At 45.2% G+C, this 20388-nt stretch overlaps 1 protein-coding gene across 1 annotated transcript in view; it reads right to left on the bottom strand.

Moving 5' to 3' along the window:
- Nucleotides 1-20387, bottom strand: part of Bcr (breakpoint cluster region) — a gene marked incomplete at its 5' end in the record, with an annotated part of 143055 nt that extends 122668 nt beyond the window's left edge. Inside the window, one exon of the mRNA XM_013014243.1 lies at nt 19409-20387. Coding sequence (XP_012869697.1) covers nt 19409-20387 — 979 coding nt within the window. The remainder of the gene's footprint in view (nt 1-19408) is intronic.
- Between the last annotated feature and the right edge of the window lies 1 nt (nt 20388).

The raw sequence follows: 20388 nt of genomic DNA, 5'->3' as shown, positions 1-20388 counted from the left end.
CTGCTTCTACATCCCAATAGCCAATTGTATTAGGGAACTAGCCCCTAGCTGGTATTCTGACAGCGCAGTTTACCTAGCCCAGAACACAAAAAAGACTACCCACTATTTCCTGAATAATCAGAACCAGGTGTTTCTCCAGATAGCCTGTGGGCAGGCTCAGCAGGAGAGCCAGGAAAGCTTGGAGACAAAACTGGGACCAAGTCTCTCACACACTTCTCTAATGCCTCACTTTTTTTTTTTTCTGTCGGTTGTGGGGCTTGAACTCTGGGCTTTTTTTTTTTTTTCCTGTCGGTTGTGGGGCTTGAACTCTAGGCTTGGGCGCTATCCCTGCGCTCTTCAGCTCAAGGCGAGTGCTCTACCACTTGAGCCACAGTGCCACTTCCAGTTTTTTAGTGGTTTATTGGAGATAAGAATCTCACAGACTTTCCTCTGCTGGCTTTGAACCAAGATCCTCAGATCTCAGCCTCCTGAGTAGCTAGGATTACAGGCGTGAGCCACTGGCACCCGGCTTACTCATTTCTTTCTAGATCCTCTTTGCACCCTTTTTCAGGGCCACACTCACTCTTCCACAGAGAAATTATGCCTCACACCATCTGGCCATTTGAAGAAATGCCACAGGAGATGAAGCCAGACTTATGTTAATAATCACAACCTGTTTTCCTTAGGGCGAAATTCTAACAGTGTCTCACCAGCTGCTCTGGGATAAAGCTGTGTCCATCAAACTTGCTACCTAATTTGCTAGGGCTGGGTGTAGTACATGTCTACGATCTCAGCTCCCTTATGGGAAATGGGGTAGAGAGTGGTGGAGCCCATCTCTAGGCTGGCCCCAGGCAAAAGCAAGACACTACCTGAGAAATAAACTAAAAGTACTGAGTGTCTGGGAGCATGGCTCAATTGATAAAGTATTTGCCTAAGAAGGGAGAGGCTCTGAGTTCAAATCTTAGTGCTGCCAGAAGAAAAAAAAACACCTCCCCATTCCCATTTTTTTCTTTTTCTTTTTTTTTGGGGGGGTCCGGTCGTGGAGCCTGAACTCTGGGCCTGGGCGCTGTCCCTCAGCTCTTCAGCTCAAGGCTAGCGCTCTACCACTTGAGGCACAGTGCCACTTCCGGCTTTTTTTTTCTTTTTGCTTATGTGGTGCTGGGGAATCAAACTCAGGGCCTCATGCATGCAAAGCCAAGTGCTCTACCGCTGAGCCACCTTCCCAGCCCCAATCCCATTTTTTCTCTTGATTCCTTACCTAACCTTTTCCCCAGAGACCCAGACTGAAGTCTTCCACAAAAGCCCTCACTATCACCAGGCTTCAACAACCTCACCTCCTTTCTCATCTAACCTCAATCCGCTCTCTTCAATCTTTCCCATAACCTCCAACCTCCTTCAACTACTACTTCTCAAAAAAATAACTCCAGGGACCCAACTCCCCCTAGACAATTTCATATAAGACTTCCAAACTCAAGCAAAACTTGAAAGATGTTTCTTTGCCTGATCAACAACCTTCAGATGCTCTCTAATTTGCTCTGAAAGAAAGCATAATGTCTTCAACCTTGGCTTCTGAATTTTATACAGAATGACTCCAACCCTCTAACTAATACTTTAGCCTTCCCCTCAGGCACATTTCAGCCAGTTCTCCAACCCCAACCAGAGTCAGTACATGAAGTGGAAGCATTCCAGACCCTCATTTCTCACCTTCCATGGTCTCTGCCTGGAACATTCTCCTCTCAATTCTCTCTTTCCCTAACAAGTAGGCTAGGCATGAGGTTTCACTTCCCACACACCCTACAACACTGACCTCTCTGAAGACTCTCAAAATCTGCCCCAATCTTTGCTCCCACTTGGGCTACAGGTCGCTTAATTAAACCTTTCCTTAAAAATGCATAGTTGCCAGCTCTGTAGACTTAAGCCCTACTGAATTACATGCTGAAGTAGTTAAGGTATCAAGTTTTATGTTATGTATATTTTCCATATGATTTGAAAAGAACATGGAGAATAAGGAGAATGAAGAGATCCTAGTAACTATGGGTGTGGCCTACAGGCAAGTGGGTTCCACAAGCTGCCTTATACTTCTAGGAAGGTTTAGCGATGGCACTGTTTTTTGTTTTTGTTTTTGTTGTTGTTTTAAATTGTTACTGTAAAGGTGATATACAGAGGGGTTACATAAGTCAGATAATGAGTTCATTTCATTTTGAATAGTGTCACCTCTTCCCTCGTTTTCTCCCAGTTTTTCCTTTCCAACCTTCCTCCTCCAGTATTTTTTGTCTTTTACAATCCAGTATGTTACTTGTAGATTCATAGGCACTTTCTGGTAACACCAAATGAGGGAAAACATGCAATCTATGTTTCTTTGGGACTGGTGTACTTTGCTTAATTTGGCACCAGTTATTAAGAACACCTGTGAGGGCCGGGTGCAGGTGGCTCACGCCTGTAATCCTAGCTACTCAGGAGGCTGAGATCTGAGGATCACGGTTCAAAGCCAACCCAGGCAGAAAAGTCCATGAGACTCTTATCTCCAATAAACTACTAAAGAACCAGAAGTGGCGCTGTGGCTCAAGCGGTAGAGCGCTTGACTTGAGCTGAAGAGCGCAGGGATAGCGCCCAAGCCCAGAGGTTCAAGCCCCATGACCGACCAAAAATAAAAAAGAACACCTGTGAGGGCTGGGAATGTGGCTCAATGGTAGAGGGCTTGCCTAGCATGCACCAAGCCCTGGGTTTGACTCCTCAGTACCACACAAACAGAAAAAGCCAGAAGTGGCACTGTGGCTCAAGTAGTAGAGCACTAGCCTTGAGCAAAAAAGAATAGCCCCACAAAAAATAAAATACCTAGAAATTAACTTAACCAAAGAAGTGAAGGACCTCTATGATGAAAACTTTAAAAACCCGAAAAAGGAAATCAAAACAGAATTTAGAAAGTGAAAAAACCTCCCATGCTCCTGGATTGGAAGGATCAACATTGTAAAAATGGCAATACTTCCCAAGGCTATCTACAAATTCAATGCAATACCTATCAATGAAAAGACCCTGAATAGCAAAAATGATACTTAACAGAAACAACAGTGCTGGAAGAATATCAATACCAAATTCCAAGCTCTACTACAAAGCCATAGTAATCATAGTACTGACACAAGTACTAGCATAGTACTGGCACAAGACCTTAGGACCAATGGAATAGAACTGAAAACCCAGAAATGAACCCACAGACCTATAGCCACCTAATCTTCGATAAGGGAGTTAAAATATAGAATGGAAGAAAGACAGCCTCTTCAGTAAATGGTGCTGGCAAAATTGGTTCATCGCTTGTAGAAAACTACAGCTAGATCCTTATATATCACCCTACACCAGAATCAACTCCTAATGGATCAAAGACCTCGGAGTCAAAGCAGACACCCTGAAAACATGACAGGACAGAATAGGAGAAACCCTAGGTCTCCTTGGCACAGGCTGAAATTTTCTTAATAGAGACTCAGCAACAAAACAAACCAAAGAAAGGTTGGACAAATGGGATTGCATGAAGTTGCAGAGCTTCTACATGGCAAAGGACATAGCTAGCAAAATGAATAGAAAGCCCACAGATTGGGAGAAGACCTTCACTTGCCATACAACAGACAAGGGTCTCATATCTAAAATATACTTGGAACTCAAAAAATTAAACCCCCCACAAATCCTCAAAGAAACAACTGCCCAATAAGTGGGCTGAAAACTTAAAGAGAAATTTCTCTGAAGAGGAAATAAGAATAGACAATAGACATATGAAGAAATGCTCAACCTCTCTAGCCATAAAAGAAATGCAAATCAAAGCAACATTAAGATTCCACCTCACCTGAGTTAGAATGGCTATAATCAAGAACTCTAATAACAACAGATGCTGGAGGGGATGTGGCCAGAAGGGAACCCTACTGCATTGTTGGTGGGAGTGTAAACTTGTTCAACCGCTTTGGAAATAGTATGGAGGTTTCTCAAAAGACTCCACAGAGAGCTCCCCTATCACCCAGCAATCCCACTTTTGGGCATTTACCCAAATGATCACAAACAAGACCATACTAAAGCTACTAGCACAACTATTGTTTATTGCAGCACTACTTACCATGGCTAAGATATGGTACCAACCCAGATGCCCCTCCGTAGATGAATGGATCAAGAAAATGTGGTATATATACACAATGGAATTCTATGCCTCCATGAGAAAGAATGACATCGCCCCATTTGTTAGGAAATGGAAAGATTTGGAAAAAATTACATTAAGTGAAGTAAGTCAGGTCCAAAGAAACATAGGTCCCGTGGTTTCCCTTATTTGCAATAATTAGTATATGTCTGGGACAAGCAGAAAAGGTCAGATAAGATGATGTTAAGTGAAATGAACCCAAAGATAGGGACACAAGTGGTTTTTTCTTCCTTGCTATTGTTTCAAAGGTATTTCTAAGGTATCATGTGATTTTTTTTTTTTTGTTGCTTTGTTATGTCCCTCCCCCATGGTATAACCCCTGTTTTCACTGTATTTGATGTTGACATAATCTGGGGAGGGGAAGAGAAAAAACAATTGCAACAATGACGCTATGTCGAAAAAGGAACTTTACAATTTAGGCAGGGGGGGTTGGGGGACGTAGCTGAGGAGGTGGGAGGGAAGGGATGGTAGGGGAAAAACAAAGGAGGAGGCAACAATGCTGTATAAGAAATGTACTCATTACCTTGCTCATGTAACTGTAGCCCCTCTGTACAGTATTTTTACAATAAAAAACTTATTTTAAAAATCCTATTAAGCCGGGTGCTGGTGGCTCACGCCTGTAATCCTAACTACTCAGGAGGCTGAGATCTGAGGATCGTGGTTCAAAGCCAGCCCGGGCAGGAGAGACAGTGAGACTCCTATCTCCAATAAACCACCAGAAAACCGGAAGTGGCGCTGTAGCTCAAGTGGTAGAGCGCTCGCCTTGAGCTGAAGAGCTGTCAGCGCCCAGGCCCAGAGTTCAAGCCCCACGACCGACAAAAATAAAAATAAAAAAATAAAAATCCTATTAAAAAAATTTGGGGAGGCCCATGACACAAAGGTGACTCTATCTATTCAACTACAGTAGCCTAAGTTGAGCCTTGGGATGGTCATTTGGACTTCTGTAGTTAAATAGATAATCCTGCTGTGGTATGAATATGGGTAATACCCGAAGGTCTAGATATATAAAAGGCTTGGTCCCCCGCATGGCAGAATTAGGAAGCGATATCAGGTGATGGTATCCTTGTTACTCTGGAGGTAGTGATCAGGAGGATCATGGCTGGAGGCCAACCTGAGTGGGGAAAACGTTTGAAGAATTCATCTCAACATAAAATGCTAGGCATGGTGGTATGTGCTGTTATCTCAGCTATAATGTGGGAAGCATAAATAGGTCATCACAGTCCACTCTGGCCCAGGCAAAAAGCCAAGATTTAATTTAAAAAAATAACCAGAGTAACAAATGTAACAGTTGTACTCATTAGACACTATGTTGGAAATGAACTATACAACATGTAGATGGGGACGGGAGGGAAAAACAGAGAGAACAAGGGAAGGGGTGACATTGTGCAAAAAGAAATGCACTCTACCTGACTTATGTAACTGTAGCCACTCTGTATATCATGTTTATAATAACAAAAAATAAAAATAAATAACTTTTTTTGGGGGGGGTCCAGTTGTGGGGCCTGGCCTGGGTGCTGTCCCTCAGCTCTTCAGCTCAAGGCTAGCTAGCACTCTACCACTTGAGCCACAGTGCCACTTCCGGCTTTTTTCTTTTTGCTTATGTGATGCTGAGGAATCGAACCCAGGGCCTCATGTATGCAAGGCAAGTGCTCTACCACTGAGCCACCTTTCCAGCCCCAAAATAAAATTTAAAAACAACCACTGGGACATGATAAATTATATAAGACTCTAGACATTCACATATAGTGAGACCAAAGTTGGATACTCTTAGGAGAGGAACACAAGGCACAATGCCTATGTGCATCTGATCATATAAAACAATATTTATCAAAATGAACTCCAGGAAATGGAAACAAGAGGTTTTTTCTTTGCTGCTGGGTTTTTTTTTCTTTTTTCATTTATCTGTCCTTTGGGAGGGTAAGGAGGGACACAGAAATGGAGGGTCAAAGAGTAAACAAATGCAGCAGTGGTACTCAGTAGACAATATGTGAAAATGAACTATACAACTTGTGGGTAGGGATGGGAGGGAAAAACTGGGAGAGTGAGGGAAGGTGTAAAATTGTCCAAAAAGAAATGTACTCTTTACCTGACTTACACCTCTGTACATCACCTTTACAATAACAATAGAAAAATTAACCAATAAAAATATAACCAGAACAAAAAAGAGCTAGAGGCATGGCTCAAGAAGTAGAGCAACTGCCTACCAAAGCACAAAGCTATGGATTCAAGCCCCAGTAACCTTCACATGAGGTGTGGCCTAATGGAGACTCCTTAGAAGGTCATTTGGTAGTGCCTTTGAAAGACTGTGGGACCCTAGACACTTCCTTTATGCTTTGCTCTGCCTCCTGGCTGAAGATTTGAGCACTCACTCAGATGCCACCTTGTGCCACCTTCACTAAAGGTCTAAATCCATGGGTCATCTAACCTTGGACTTGAACCAGCCAGAAGTGTGCATCAGAATGAACCTCTCTTTATTATGTATGTTGTCTAGAGCAGGTCTTTTGGTATAGCTTTGGGAAAATGATTAACATAAGCCTTTCATGCTATGGAGGTCCCTGATGCTCTTCCAGAGAGTCTTGTGAGGAAAAACCTCCTGCAAAATACATCAGGTTACACAAAGCTATGGGTTCAAGCTCCAGTCAAACACACACACACACACACACACACACACACACACACACTCCTACCTTCTCCTTTATGCAGAGGCCTCTGTCAGCTCAGTCCCTTCAGAGGCCATCACACACAGACACAGTAGAACAAACTATGCCTGTGCTTGTTATGAGGTCTCTAGAGTTGTCACATTCACAGAGACCTAGGGTACAATAGCAGCTGCCACTCTGCTGGGGAGGAAGAAGTGGAGTGGAATGAGGAGCTATTATTTAATGGCTGTAGCATATTCACTTGGAGAAGATGAGGAAGGTTCCAGCATTGAGTGGAAATGTTTACACAAAACTGAATGTCTATGTGCCCTCCAAATGTATATTGATGGAATCCTAACTGCCAAAATGAAGGTAATGGGAGGTGATTAGGAATGGAGTAAGTGCTCTCTTAAGAAGCAGGATAGGCCGGGCACCGGTGGCTCACGCCTGTAATCCTAGCTACTCAAGAGGCTGAGATCTGAGGATCACAGTTCAAAGCCAGCCCGAGTAAAGAAAGTCCATGAGACTCTTATCTCCAATAAACCATTCAAAAACCGGAAGTGGCACTGTGGCTCAAGCGGTAGAGCGCTCTCCTTGAGCTGAAGAACTGGGGGACAGTGCCCAAGCCCAGAGTTCAAGCCCCACGACTGACAAAAAAAAAAAAAGAAGAAGAAGCAGGTCCATTGGAAAGGGGGTCTTAAAAACTCAAACATGCCAGTACCCTGGGACTTGTAGCCTCCAGAACTGTGACAAGCAAATGTCTGCTGTTTAAGTCATCCCATCTGTGGTACTGTGTTACATTAGCCTGGGCTACAAAGCAAGACCCTGTCTCAAAAAGAAGAAGAAGAAAAAAAAAAAGAAACAGAGAGGAAGAGATGGGAAAGGAGGGGAGGAGATTAGTAGTTGCCAGGGCGGATGCAGAGGGGGTCATAATTCAAGGATTCAAGGTTTATTTTTTGAGGTAATGAAAATGTCCTAAAAATAGACAGTGATGATGGTTGCATAACTATGACTACGTAAAAAACACTGAAATGCACCCTTTCTTTTCTTTTTTTCTCAGATAAGGTTTTGCTGTCTAGCGTAGGCTGGCTTCAAACTCAAGACTCTCCTGCCTTAGCCATCCACGTGCTGGGATTACAGGTGCACATCACCATTCTTCACTTAAATATTACTCTTAGAACAAGCAAATTGCATAGTATGAATTATATCCCAACAAAGCTGCTTGAAAAGACTACTACACTCAGGAACATGGGTTCTCATGTAAACAGCGTGGGGAGAAGTCAGGGTGACTGAGTCAGACTCTCCTGCTGCCCATCCTCATTCCAAATACCTGACAAGATGGTTCTCTCTTCTTTAGGTTTCCAAGCAGACTTCATGAAGGGCAGAGAGATAAAGAGAGACAAAGCCCACAGGTTTGCTGTAAGTCTAGATGTTCCCGTCCCTCAGGAAGTTGAAGGTCAGGCATGACAGGTAGATAGCAGATGGTAGTAGTAGTGGGAGGTCAAGAACTAAAGGTTCAATGGCTCTGTTCCCCAGGCTCTATGAGAACCTTCACAGCTCTTCTCTGATCTCTGTAGCTCACTCTGTAGCAGTCATGGATGCCTCAACCCCATGGAGCCTTGCCAGAACCTTCAGGTGACCCCTGAATACTATGGGTGCCACCAGTACAAAGCCCTTAACAATCTGAAGACTAAGTATGGATGTGTCAACACATCAGAAATTTAACTTTCCCTCTTTCTTCCATGTTACTTATTAAATTAAGGAAGTTATGGTTTTTACGGTTTTCACTTCCTTTCTTAATACTGCACAATCATTAAAAATGAGAACAAAGTGGTTATAAGGCTTCCCTCTGCCAACTTGGCAGGGGCTATTAATGAGAAAAATTAAGAAGACCCTGTCCTTCAAGATCCTACCTTCCAGTGGCTCAGTGGTAGAGTGCTTGCCTTGCATGCATGAGGCCCTGGGTTTGATTCCTCAGCACCACATAAGCAAAAAGAAAAAAGCCGGAAGTGGCGCTGTGGCTCAAGTGGTAGAGCGCTAGCCTGAGCTGAAGAGCTGAGGGACAGCAACCAGGCCCAGAGTTCAGGCCCCACGACCGGACCAAACAAAAACAAAAACAAAGAAACAAAAAAGATCCTACCTTCCAAAGCCCCAGAAGCCACAAGGCAAAAGGGTCCAGGAACACCACAAAAAGGACCCCATTCTACCCTTTCAAAGAGAGGACAAAGGCTATCCCAGGTGGCTGACCTGTGCAGGTGGCTGACCTGTGTAGGGTTCAGCATAGAGCTCAAGTATCCTGGCTTGAAGGGTCTGAGAATTAACACTAATTAATGTAGCTAGCTTCACTGAAGGACTTTGATGTAGAAAATGTACATTGTACCTCTTTGCCTTAGTCAATTCAGGCTGTTGTTAAAAAAAGAAAATACCATCAACCAGAGGGCTTATAAACCATGAAAATGTATGACTCTGTTTTGGAGCCTGGAAGTCCAAGACCAAGGCACTAAAAGATCCTTCCTGAGGGTTCAAAGATGGCACTTTCTTGTTGTGTCCTCTAATGATACAAAGTATAGGGATTGGGTCCCTGGGATTGCTTTTATAAGGGCACTAATCCTATTTACCAAGGCTTTACCCTCATGACCTAATCACTAATCATAACCAAGGCCTTACCTCCTGGTATCACCCATTACCTAGGGGATTAGGATTTTAATATATGAATGGAAGAGAAATACAAGCCTTCAGTATATTGTGCACCTTTAAAATGTGTGCATGCGGGGCTGGGAAAGTGGCTCAGCGGTAGAATACTTGCCTTGCATGCATGAGGCCCTGGGTTCGATTCCTCAGCACCACATAAGCAGAAAAAGCTGGAAGTGGCACTGTGGCTCAAAGTGGTAGAGCACTAGCCTTGAGCTGAAGAGCTGAGGGATAGTGCCCAGGCCCAGAGTTCAGGCCCCATGACGGGCAAAAAACAAACAAATAAAATGTGTGTATGCCACTAGACCTAGAAAGACTTGGAAAGAATCGAGGGCAATGAAGGCCAGGACAGACCCCTGGGTCACAGTGGAACTCATACTAAGTACTGAATGAACCACATAGGTGAAATTACCTGTCTCTATTGAGCCATGCATTTCCCCTTAAAATTCTTTGCTTAAGTGGTTGCTATGGTTTGAATGTGGCTTGTCCCCACCAAAACTCTTGTTGAGGCTTAATTCCTTAAGAAGGCAATGTTGGACTGGGTACCAGTGACTCATGTCTGTAATCCTAGCTACTCAGGGGGCTAAGATTTCAGGACTGAAGTTCAAAGCCAGCCGAGGCAGGAAATTCCATGAGACTCTTATCCCCAATTAACTAAGTGGAACTGTGGCTCAAGGGGTAAAGTGCTAGCCTTGAAAAAAAATGCTCAGGGAAAGCACCTAGACTCTGAGTTCAAGACCCAGGTCAAACATGGATGGACACACACACACACCAAAATTTTTCTTTTTCTTTTTTTTTTTTTAAAAAAAAAGGCAAGGTCTGGAAGTGTTTGGGTCATGGTAGTCGAGCTTGTATAAAGAGACTAATGGCATCTTTCAGAACTGAGTTCCCACTCTTCTGAGACTGGATTAGCTACCTTGAGAATAAGCTGTTATAAAAGCAAAGTTATCCTTGGGGTTTTGCCACTTTACAGGCACCTGTTAGCCCATTACTTTCCTGCCATACATGGAATGGCCTAAAGATCTCACCAGAAGCCAAGCAAGTAAGGGCATCTGATCTTGGACTTTCAGCCCCCAGAACTGTGAGCTAAGCGCACACACACACACACACACACACACACACACACGTCTCAAGCACACACACACACACACACACTAGTCTCAAGCACACACACACACACACACACACACACACTAGTCTCAAGCACACACAGACACACACATACACACACACACCCCTAGTCTCAAGCACTAAGTTGCAGCAGCGAAAGGAAGGAAGAAAGGAGGGAGGGAGGGAGGGAGGGAGGGAAAGAAAGGGAGGGAAGGAGGAAAAGAAAGCACTGCAACTATGGTATTCAATCAACTGACATTAGATGCATGAAGGGAAGACTCCTTGAGATCAGTCAGAAACCCAACACTTGACCCCCAATGCTCTTGTGGGGCACCATCAAGGAAGCGGCTATTCTCTCCAGCTGACAGGAGGCAAAGTTAGAATGAAATCTCTGCATAAAGATACAAAGACACAAGTGCCAAGGTGGATCTGGATCTACATTCTTTGCCAAACTACATAAAACATATGCCTCCTTTAGGCCACTTTGAGAATCACCATTAACATTTTCTTTGCAGAAAATGGTTTCCTATTGTACTGCATTCCAACTGACCCCAGTGGCACTTTTTTAAAAAAGAGCATATGGGGCTTTTAAAATGAAGCGATTCTTCAAAAACTCTTCTGCAGTTAACATGGCATTGAGTCAAGGATCCCCACAGGCTGCTGCGTTCCTGACTCTGCCTGGCTGGCTCCCATGGTAGACGGTACATGAGGCATGGTGGACGGTACATGAGGTCTCCTCCTCGTTTTCCAGTGTCACACAGCTGTGCCTTGACCAGCCTAGGCATGACTCCTTTCTTGTGCTCCCTGGCTATACCTCTGGCTCCCTGGACTACGCACTTGAACCTCTAAGTACACAGCTAGCCATCTTGGCATTTCTCCCCATTATTCCTGGTCAGGCCAAAAACAACAAAAACACAAAACAACAAAAAGCTAGGAAAGCTCCCCCAGGAGATTTACAAAATAAAAGAAATTATACCCTAGAGTGGCTGATGCCTTCAGGGACTAGCCTAAAGGCTGGACCAGATGATTTCTAGGTGGCTATCTTCCCGCCAGACTGAAGACAATTACCCAGGGAAAGCCTAACGAGTAGAACTCAGCACTCAGTGTCTGACACAAGTACTCAATATGTGTTTGCCAAATAACTGATCAAGGTCTCGTCTACTTGGGGAGTCACCCTGTGTCTGCTCTCATGTGATTAACATCCCCAACTCAGCCCTACCACCAAGCACTCAACCTTGGGTTGCCGCTGTCTCCCTCACCCTCAGACTAAATCACTGGACAGCATATAATTATGACAATAATCTTCCTCCAGCCATTTCACAAGAATATTTCAAGGACTCATGAGACAGCCTCCATGAAAAACCTATTTACTACACCAGTGGGCTGTCCCAGTCTTCCCAGCCGGAGCACAGGCACACGCGTTTATACATTTGCCAGCTGTTCTTCCCTTGGGCACCAAACACCCTCCAGGGCCACAGTCATTTTGCAAGGTCACAGCAGCCCAGAATTTGAAACTGCTTGTTAGCAGGCCCGAGTCTGAGCAATCAGAATGCTCTCTAAAGGCTAAGCAGGGAGAAACAATCATCAACAAAAAAGAAATATAACCCGTCAAATAATCTCTAAAGCCAACAAGTTTACTGCTGAGGTAGACCCAAGAAAATCTACCACCAGTTACTAGGTAAGATTGAGAAGGGTCTTTCTAGAACAAGAAAGGATCTGAGCACATTAAATTATAAAGGTGGGGTTTCATTTCATGAAATGATGAACTGTTACCTGAGATACAGACAGACCTACACAGCCTCAGAATTATTATCACTAGTAAAAGAGCCCAGAGGGTAGCATGTCCTACAGGATGCCACACAGTAGGACACAAAATTATTTGTCTTAAGGATTTCATCACCCTAAAGAAGGAAGCCAGACAGACACAGGATTAACAGGAAATAGCTGCAAACATACAGCCAAAGATGCTTGGACATTAAACAAAATTTGTTTTTGTTCATTGTTTTTTATGTTTGTTTGGTTTGGGTTTTATTTTGAAGCAGGTTTGTATATTGCTATATAGCCCTGGTGGGCTTTGAAGTTAATTTCTACCCCAGTCTCCCAATTGCTGGGGTTCTAGGTATGTACCCCCATGCCTAGCCTGTTCTTTAATTTTTAGAGGGCAGGGTCCTTGGAGATAAGCCATTCCCATATCCACGAAAAAAAGCAAGAGAGAATTTCCCTGAAGGCACTGTGAAATACATAGTAGAAGCTCAACAAATATCTGAGTGACTGAATAGGAAGAGGTGGTTGCTTTGGCAAAAAGAAGGTGGGGAGGGGAAGGAAGGAGTGGAGAGGGGAGGGAAGAGGAAGGCAAGTTAAGTTAAAATGGGGTTACTGGGCCAGGTGTTGGTAGCTCATGCCTGTAACCCTAGCTACTCAGAAGGCTGAGATCTGCGAATCATGATTCAAAGCCAGCCTGGGCAGGAAAATCCGTGAGACTCTTAACTCCAATAATCCACTGAGAAAACTGGAAGTGGCTCTGTGGCTCAAGTGGTAGAATGCTAACCTTGAGCTGAAGAGCTGAGGGATAGCATAAAAAGGCCCAGAGTTCAAGCCCCATAACGGACAAAAAATAATATTTTTTTTTAAAAAATGGGGTCACTGTGGTGGTCCCTAATCCAATCTGATTGATGTCTTCAGAAGGAGAAATTTGAACACAAAGAGACACTGGGGAGGAAAGGCAGCAAAGTGGCATTTGCAAGCCCAGGAAAGTAACTCAAAGGAAACCAACTTTACCAGCACCTTAAGCTTGGACTTTGGACCTCCAAAGTGTTAGAAAATAAACCACTGTTATTTTATCCATTCTGTCTGTGGCAGTTTATGATGAGGTAGCTTGCAAGACTTATACTGGGCACTTGAAAACCGTGGGTGTGAAAGCCAAAGAAAGAGCACCTCGACAACAGGTGTTTTCCTCAAGAGAACATGCCTGTTAAGCATCAGAGTCAGGGAGTTAAGGATGAGCATGCTGCCTCAGGGAACCTCATATTTTTACCTAAGAAAAAATATGCCACAGATGACACATATTGTAGAATTACATTTGTAAGATAAGAGGACAGGCAAATTAATGGAGACAAAAACTAGGATGGTCAGCCACTAGTGGCTCATGCCTGTAATCCTAGCTACTCAGGAGGCTGAAATCTGAGGATCTCAGTTCAAAGCCAGACCAGGCAAGAAAATCTGGGAAATTCTTATCTCCAATTAACCACCAGAAAACCAGAAGTAGAGCTGTGGCTCCAAGTAGCAGAACACTAGCCTTGAGCAAAAAAAAGCTCAGGGACAATGCCCAGGCCCTGAATTCAAGCCCTATATCCCAACAAAATAAAAGTGGGATGGACTAACCACTAGTAGCTCAAGACTGTGATTCTAGCTATTCAAGAGGCTGACATCTTAGGACTGAGATTCAGAGCCTGGCTAGGCAGAAGAGTTGGTAAGACTCATTTCCAATTAATGAGCTAACAGTTGGAAATGTGATATGGCTCAAGTAATAGAACACCAGACTTGAGCAAAAATAAGCCAAGGGAGAAGCCCTAAGTTCAAGCTCCAGTATTAGCATACCTTCTTTCTCTCCCCCAACAAACAGTAAAATAATGGCTGCTCGATTGGAGGTTAAGAGGATGAGCACTTATTACTTAATGGGTACAGTCTTAGTTTAGAAAGATGAAAAAGGGCTAGGTGTGGAGCTCAGGGACAACAAGTGCTTAGCATACCACTACATGCACACACATGTATGCACACACATGTATACACACACACACACACACACACACATGGTGACGACTACAAACATAATGCTACTGAACTGCACACTTAATATGACTGAAGTAGGGGATGGGGATATACCTCAGTGGCAGAATACTTGCCTAGCATGTGCCAGAATCCTAGGTTTGATCTCTAACATCTCTCCCAAAATATTTTATCACACTAAAATTAATAAACCTATACTGTGTTATACAAGTAACACACTGCAATTAAAGTAACTGTATTTTTCAAAGAAAAAAATCTTTCTTGAAGCCGAGGAGTTGTATTCCACAGGAAGGACTTCTATGAAGGTCATAGTTCATTTACTATACCATCACCCCTGATCCTTGATTTGTAAGGCAGCAGCATCAGTCAAAACTCAGACCTATTGGTTAAAGCTCCAAGAATGTCTTTGAGTTCTCTCTGGACACTGGATCCCTTTCAAAGCACAGGGGAAAGCTGCAGCCAGGCCTCCTGTATGATCCAGTCCTGTCCCAAGTGGGTTCAACATATTGCTCACCTGGACTCTTTGTCTGATCAGGGGGTAATTATATACACAGACCTTCCTGGCTACAGACTCTCAACCAATGCTGGGACATGGCTCTGAAAGCTGGAAGCAACAAATTAGGCAAAAGAGAGTCATAGGACAGACACCCTCAGTAACTTCAGTAAAATGTTCCAGAATGCTTCATTCTGTGCCCAAAACATATCAGCCTTCTGGAGCCAAAGAACCTTATAAAATTTGATGTAGATGGCTTCCAATCTCCCTCTCTGCCTCTGTTCATAGAGAGGAGCCTGCACTCAATCCAGAGTCAGCCATAGCTCTGGTCTACAGAGGCAATGATGGAGCCAGCAAAAGGCCTGGGTAACCTTTGGTGGGCCCACAGTTACTCCAACCAGTTGCCTGTGATCACTCAGGCTTCCACACATTGCTGTAATCCAAAGGGCAAGTGATTTTGCTCAACAAAAAGATAGAAATAAGCAAGGTGCCGGTGGCTCACGCCTGTAATCCTAGCTACTCAAGAGGCTGAGATCTGAGGATCACAGCTCAAAGCCAGCCCAGGCAGGAAAGTCCATGATACTCTTATCTCCAATAAACAATTAGAAAACCAGAAGTGGGACTGTGGCTCAAGTGGTAGAGCACTCACCTTGAGCTGAAGAGCACAGGGACAATGCCCAAGCCCAGAGTTCAAGGCCCACAACCAAAAAAAAAAAAAAAAGATAGAAATGACAGAACAAAAATACATATTAAAAAAGCCCCAGAGAAATAAAGGCCACCATGTGAGAAGCCTGAGGCAGGAATATTGTGAATTTAAGGCTAGCCTGGGCTACATAGTAAGATCCTGCCTCAAAGAAACAAAAAACACACTGATAAAATAGCAACACGCAGGATCATCACATACCAGAAAGACCAGGGCTTTGAATTTACACAGGTTCCCAGGATCTCAGCTATGCTATTTCCTATTTGCATCCTTATCTATAAATGGGCAGCCCCACCAGTGGGTAATATATAAAGAGCTCTCCACAGACTTTAGATGAAGCATCTTGTCATCATGCTCAGCACAGAGCAGTCTGCAGTGGTTTCAGCCCTTCCCTTAATCACCAAAACCCTCAATTCAGAATATGAGGGTCTCTCATCCAAAGGGATCTCGTGGAAAATAGTTTCCATGTGTGCTACTGCAGAGCATCAGGATGACTTCCACCCTCTCCCCACAGTGTAATTTTCCACACTGTTCCTTTTCAGGCCAACAGGTCCCACAGTCATCTAAAGAACATCAGTAAAGGGCTAGGAAGGTGGCTCAGTGGTAGAGCGCTTGCCTTGCATGCCTGAGGCCCTGGGTTCGATTCCTCAGCACCATATAAGCAAAAAGAAAAAAGCCAGAAGTGGCGCTATGGTTCAAGTGGTAGAGTGCTAGCCTTGAGCTGAAGAGCTGAGGGACAGCACCCAGGCCCAGAGTTCAGGCCCCACAACCGGACCCCAAAAAAATAAATAAAATAAAATAAAATTAAGAAAAATTCCTACTTCTATCTTCTCTGACTTTGCTAGGGTCTGACTATGTGGTAGAGGCAACATGGCCATATCCACATGAGTTACAGGAAAGGCTGGACTCAACTTCCTATCTCACTTCTTTTTTGCAGAGCTAGGATTTGAACAATCCCCACCTCCCCATCCCACCCCCCTCCACATGCCTGAACCACATGCCCAGTCTCCATAATCTCTTTTAAATGATTCTCTTTAAATACTATTCGTCATTAAAAATACCTGAGGGAAAATACAAAACCCAGTATGAGGGAGAACTTGGAACCCAGTTATGAAATTAATTCCTCAGATATTTCCTGAGAAACTAACCCAAGTGCCTCTCCAGGAGCTTAAATTCAGGTCCTGGATGCTGTCCCTGAGCTTTTTTTTTTTTTTTTGCTCAAAGCTAGTGCTTCTTGAACCACAGCTCCATTTCCAGCTTTTGGTTGGTTAACTGGTGATAAGTCTTTTGGATTTTTCTGCCCAGGCTGGCTTCAAACCACAATCCTCTGATATCAACCTCATGAATAACTAGGATTACAGGCATGCGCCACAGGTACCAAGCTTCACTTACTGCTAATTCCTACTTTCATCTTCTCTGAATTTGTTGTTGGGGTCTGACTATGTGGTAGGCAATATGGCCACAAGAGCGGGAGCTGTAGGAAAAGCTGGGTTCAACTTTCTACAGAGGACCATTTCAGACTGCAGGTCTCCATGAAAACCTCTCATTTTCTTTCTTAATAATGTTTTCCAGGGGCTGGGAAGATGGCTCAGTGGCTCAGTGCCCAGGCCCAGAGTCCAGGCCCCACGACCAGAACCACCCCCCCCAAAAAAAGAAATGTTCTCCTACCAGGCGCCGGTGGCTCATGCCTGTAATCCTAGCTACTCAGGAGGCTGAGATCTGGGGATCAGAGTTCAAAGCCAGGCTATGACAGGAAAGTCCATGAGACTCTTTTTTGTTTTTTGGTCGGTCATGGGGCTTGAACTCTGGGCCTGGGCGCCATCCCTGAACTCTTCAGCTCAAGGCCAGTGCTCTACTGCTTGAGCCACAGCACCACTTCCAGTTTTCTGGTGGTTAATTGGAGATAAGAGTCTCACAGACTTTTCTGCCTGGGCTGTCTTTGAACCATGATCCTCAGATATCAGCCTCCTCAGTAGCTAGGATTACAGGCGTGAGCCACTGGTGCCCGGCAACTCTTATCTCCAATAAACCACCAGAAAACTGGAAGTGGCACTGTGGCTCAAGTGGTAGAGTGCTAGCCTTGAGCTGAATTGCTGAGGGACAGCGCCCAGGCTCAGAGTTCAAGCCCCATGACCGACAAAAAAAAACAAAATAATAATAATAATAATGTTCTCCCACACCAAGGCACTGAAAGACACTTCAAGTTAGTTTGTCTAGCAGACAGCTGGCTGGACAAGACTGGTGCCCAGTGACCACAGGGCAATCCTCCAGACGCAGAAGGAGCTGATGTGCCTGCAAAGTATGCTTTTGAATCCTACAGCTTCTCATCTCTACACTAGAGACTTGGGGAATGTAGCACAGCCAGGCCACAGGCAAGTCCCACCATACACCACAGCCAACCTCAGCTGCAAACGGACTATCAGCAACTGGAAGTACCTAAAACAAACAGGATAGAGTGCTGAACACACACACAGGCAGCTCAGTGGAGCCAAAAATAGCCTAACTTGTTTCAAGAGGATTCTGACAAACCAAGCACATGCAACTCTATCAGCAGAAAAAGAAAAATCAATGAAGCAGAAAACCGGATCAGCCCAACTGAGGACTCCAAGAAATTCCCGACAGCCTCACCAGCCCCTACCCTTACCAAACCCTATGCCTTATCCTCTTTTCTTATCCTATCTGCAAACTGTACCTGGACTTCAAATTCTGGTCCTATTACTCCAAAGGCCCAATAAATGGGCTCTTGTTTATAGCACATTACTTAGGTACAATCCCATAGGCTTAACTTTAGGGCTGGGGTCTGACAATGAACTAAGAGCCCAAAATAAGCACCTGTGGGTACTTAGCTTGGAAAGACCATAAGACAAGGGCACATTGGAGGATCAGTACTACAGTGGGTTAGATTTCAAAGCATGGAGGAGCTTGTGGGGAAGTAATGATGAAAGCAAAGCCTGTCTCAGGCCAGGAAGATCAGAATGGGTGTGGCTAAGCTTCAGCTCCAGATAAACTCTCATTGATTTCTAGTGGCCCCACTGAGTCAGAACTGTCTGTCACCTCATTTCCTTCTAATTCCTACCTTTGCCTGCTCCAACTTGTTACCAAGTGAGCCTGAAACTTCCAAGGCCTGTAAGCAGTTTGCATATCTCTTTTTTTTTTCCCTGTCAGTTGTGGAACTTGAAGAACTGTCCCTGAGTTCTTTTTGCTCAAAGCTAGCAATCTACCAATCTGAGTCACAGCTCAATTTCTGGTACTTTGGTAGTTAATTGGAGATAAGAGTCTCTCCAACTTTCCTGCCTAAGCTGGCTTTGAACTCTGATCCTCAGATCTCAGCTTCCTGAGTAGCTAGGATTACAGACATGCGTCATGAGTTACCAGCGTCAGACCAGTCTGCACATCTTGGGTCCCTCAAATATTTCCTATAATCCCTCCAGGATAAGAATGATGTGGTGGCAGGGAATGTCCTATGCACAGATGAACTCCCACTGAAGGAATTGGATCTAGGTGCAGAAATGACTATGGCTTTATACATTCTTACATCCAAAGATCACAGTCAGCATAGAGTATCCTCCTTCAAACACACAGGAAGAAGCCACCTGCCATCCCCTGTATAGATCACCGCTCCCTACTCCATGTCATTCCAAACACTGCCATTCCTGCCTTTCAGAGGAAGAAGCTTGGTGGAGTTCAGGGAAAGGAGCAGCTTGAACCACAAGAGCAATGGAAAACCACTCAAAAAAAGTATTCATTTCTCCCTGCCAATTTCTCTTTTGTGGCTTCCCCTACCCTGTACTAGATTCCCGCAGAGGTGTATCTGCGCACACCCTGGCACCTACCTGTGTCCCCATGAAAAGTGCTGTCTCCATCACTGGGCCAGATCTGTCCAGTCTTGCGGACCCCCACGATGGTAGCCTCAGACACCACAACCTGACACTGTCTGTGCCTTTTCTGGCACTGTGGTGTAGGAGGGCTGCTGCTGTCGAAGGACTGCTGCGAGTTCTGTGAGGGTGAGCGGCTCTTGTCCCGGAACATTCGGTAGGTGGTTGGGCTTGGGGACACTCGGCTGGACTGGCCAGAGGAGAAGTCCTCCTCGCTGGATGTGAGGTTCTCATTGGAGCTGCAGTCCGGGGTATAACCACCTCCACTGTCCTCAAAGCTCCGGGGGGAGTAAGACCTGCGGGGCCAGGTGAGGCGCTTCTCCTGCTCTGACGTGCTCTGGCTACGCAGAAGGGGACCCTTACCCTCCCCTTCCACCATCATTCCACCGACGTAGATGCTCTGGTAGGGCTGGTACTCCAGGGGCGGCCAAAGGGGCCTGCCGCCGCCATTGGCATTGATCAGGTTGTCCTTCAGGAAGCGGGGATTCAACTCGGAGTCTTCATAGTCGCCGTCGAGGCCGCAGCTACTCTCAGAAGAGCGCCCGCGGTAATGCGGCCTGGGCACGTCCCCCAGGCCCTGCGCAGCCCCTTGCTGGGACTTCTTGCGCTCCATCTGCATGGCCTGGCTGCCCAGGGAACTGATTCGGTCCGACACCTCTTTGTCATTGACCTTCACCAGGCCACGCTCATGGTGAAACTCGACGTTCACATAGAAAGGCTTCTCGCTATCTGCCGCCCCAGCCTGCCCAGGGCCTTTACGGATCCTTTCGAAGTTGGACCTAAGAGCCGCCACGCTAGTGGGAGGGCCTCGATCGTCTCGGTCCGGGGGCGCGGCGGCCCCGAATCTTCGGGTAGCCGACGGTCGGGCCTTGCCCGGAGACCCTTCACCGTCGGGCCGGCCCTCGGGCTCTTCGGCAGGCGGCGGGTCGGCATCGTCG

The sequence above is a fragment of the Dipodomys ordii genome, unplaced genomic scaffold (assembly GCF_000151885.1).
Source record: "Dipodomys ordii isolate 6190 unplaced genomic scaffold, Dord_2.0 Scaffold23, whole genome shotgun sequence".
NCBI classification, from domain to species: domain Eukaryota; kingdom Metazoa; phylum Chordata; class Mammalia; order Rodentia; family Heteromyidae; genus Dipodomys; species Dipodomys ordii.
Note: the sequence above shows the minus strand (reverse complement) of the source record. Positions and strands in the feature narration are given on the sequence as shown.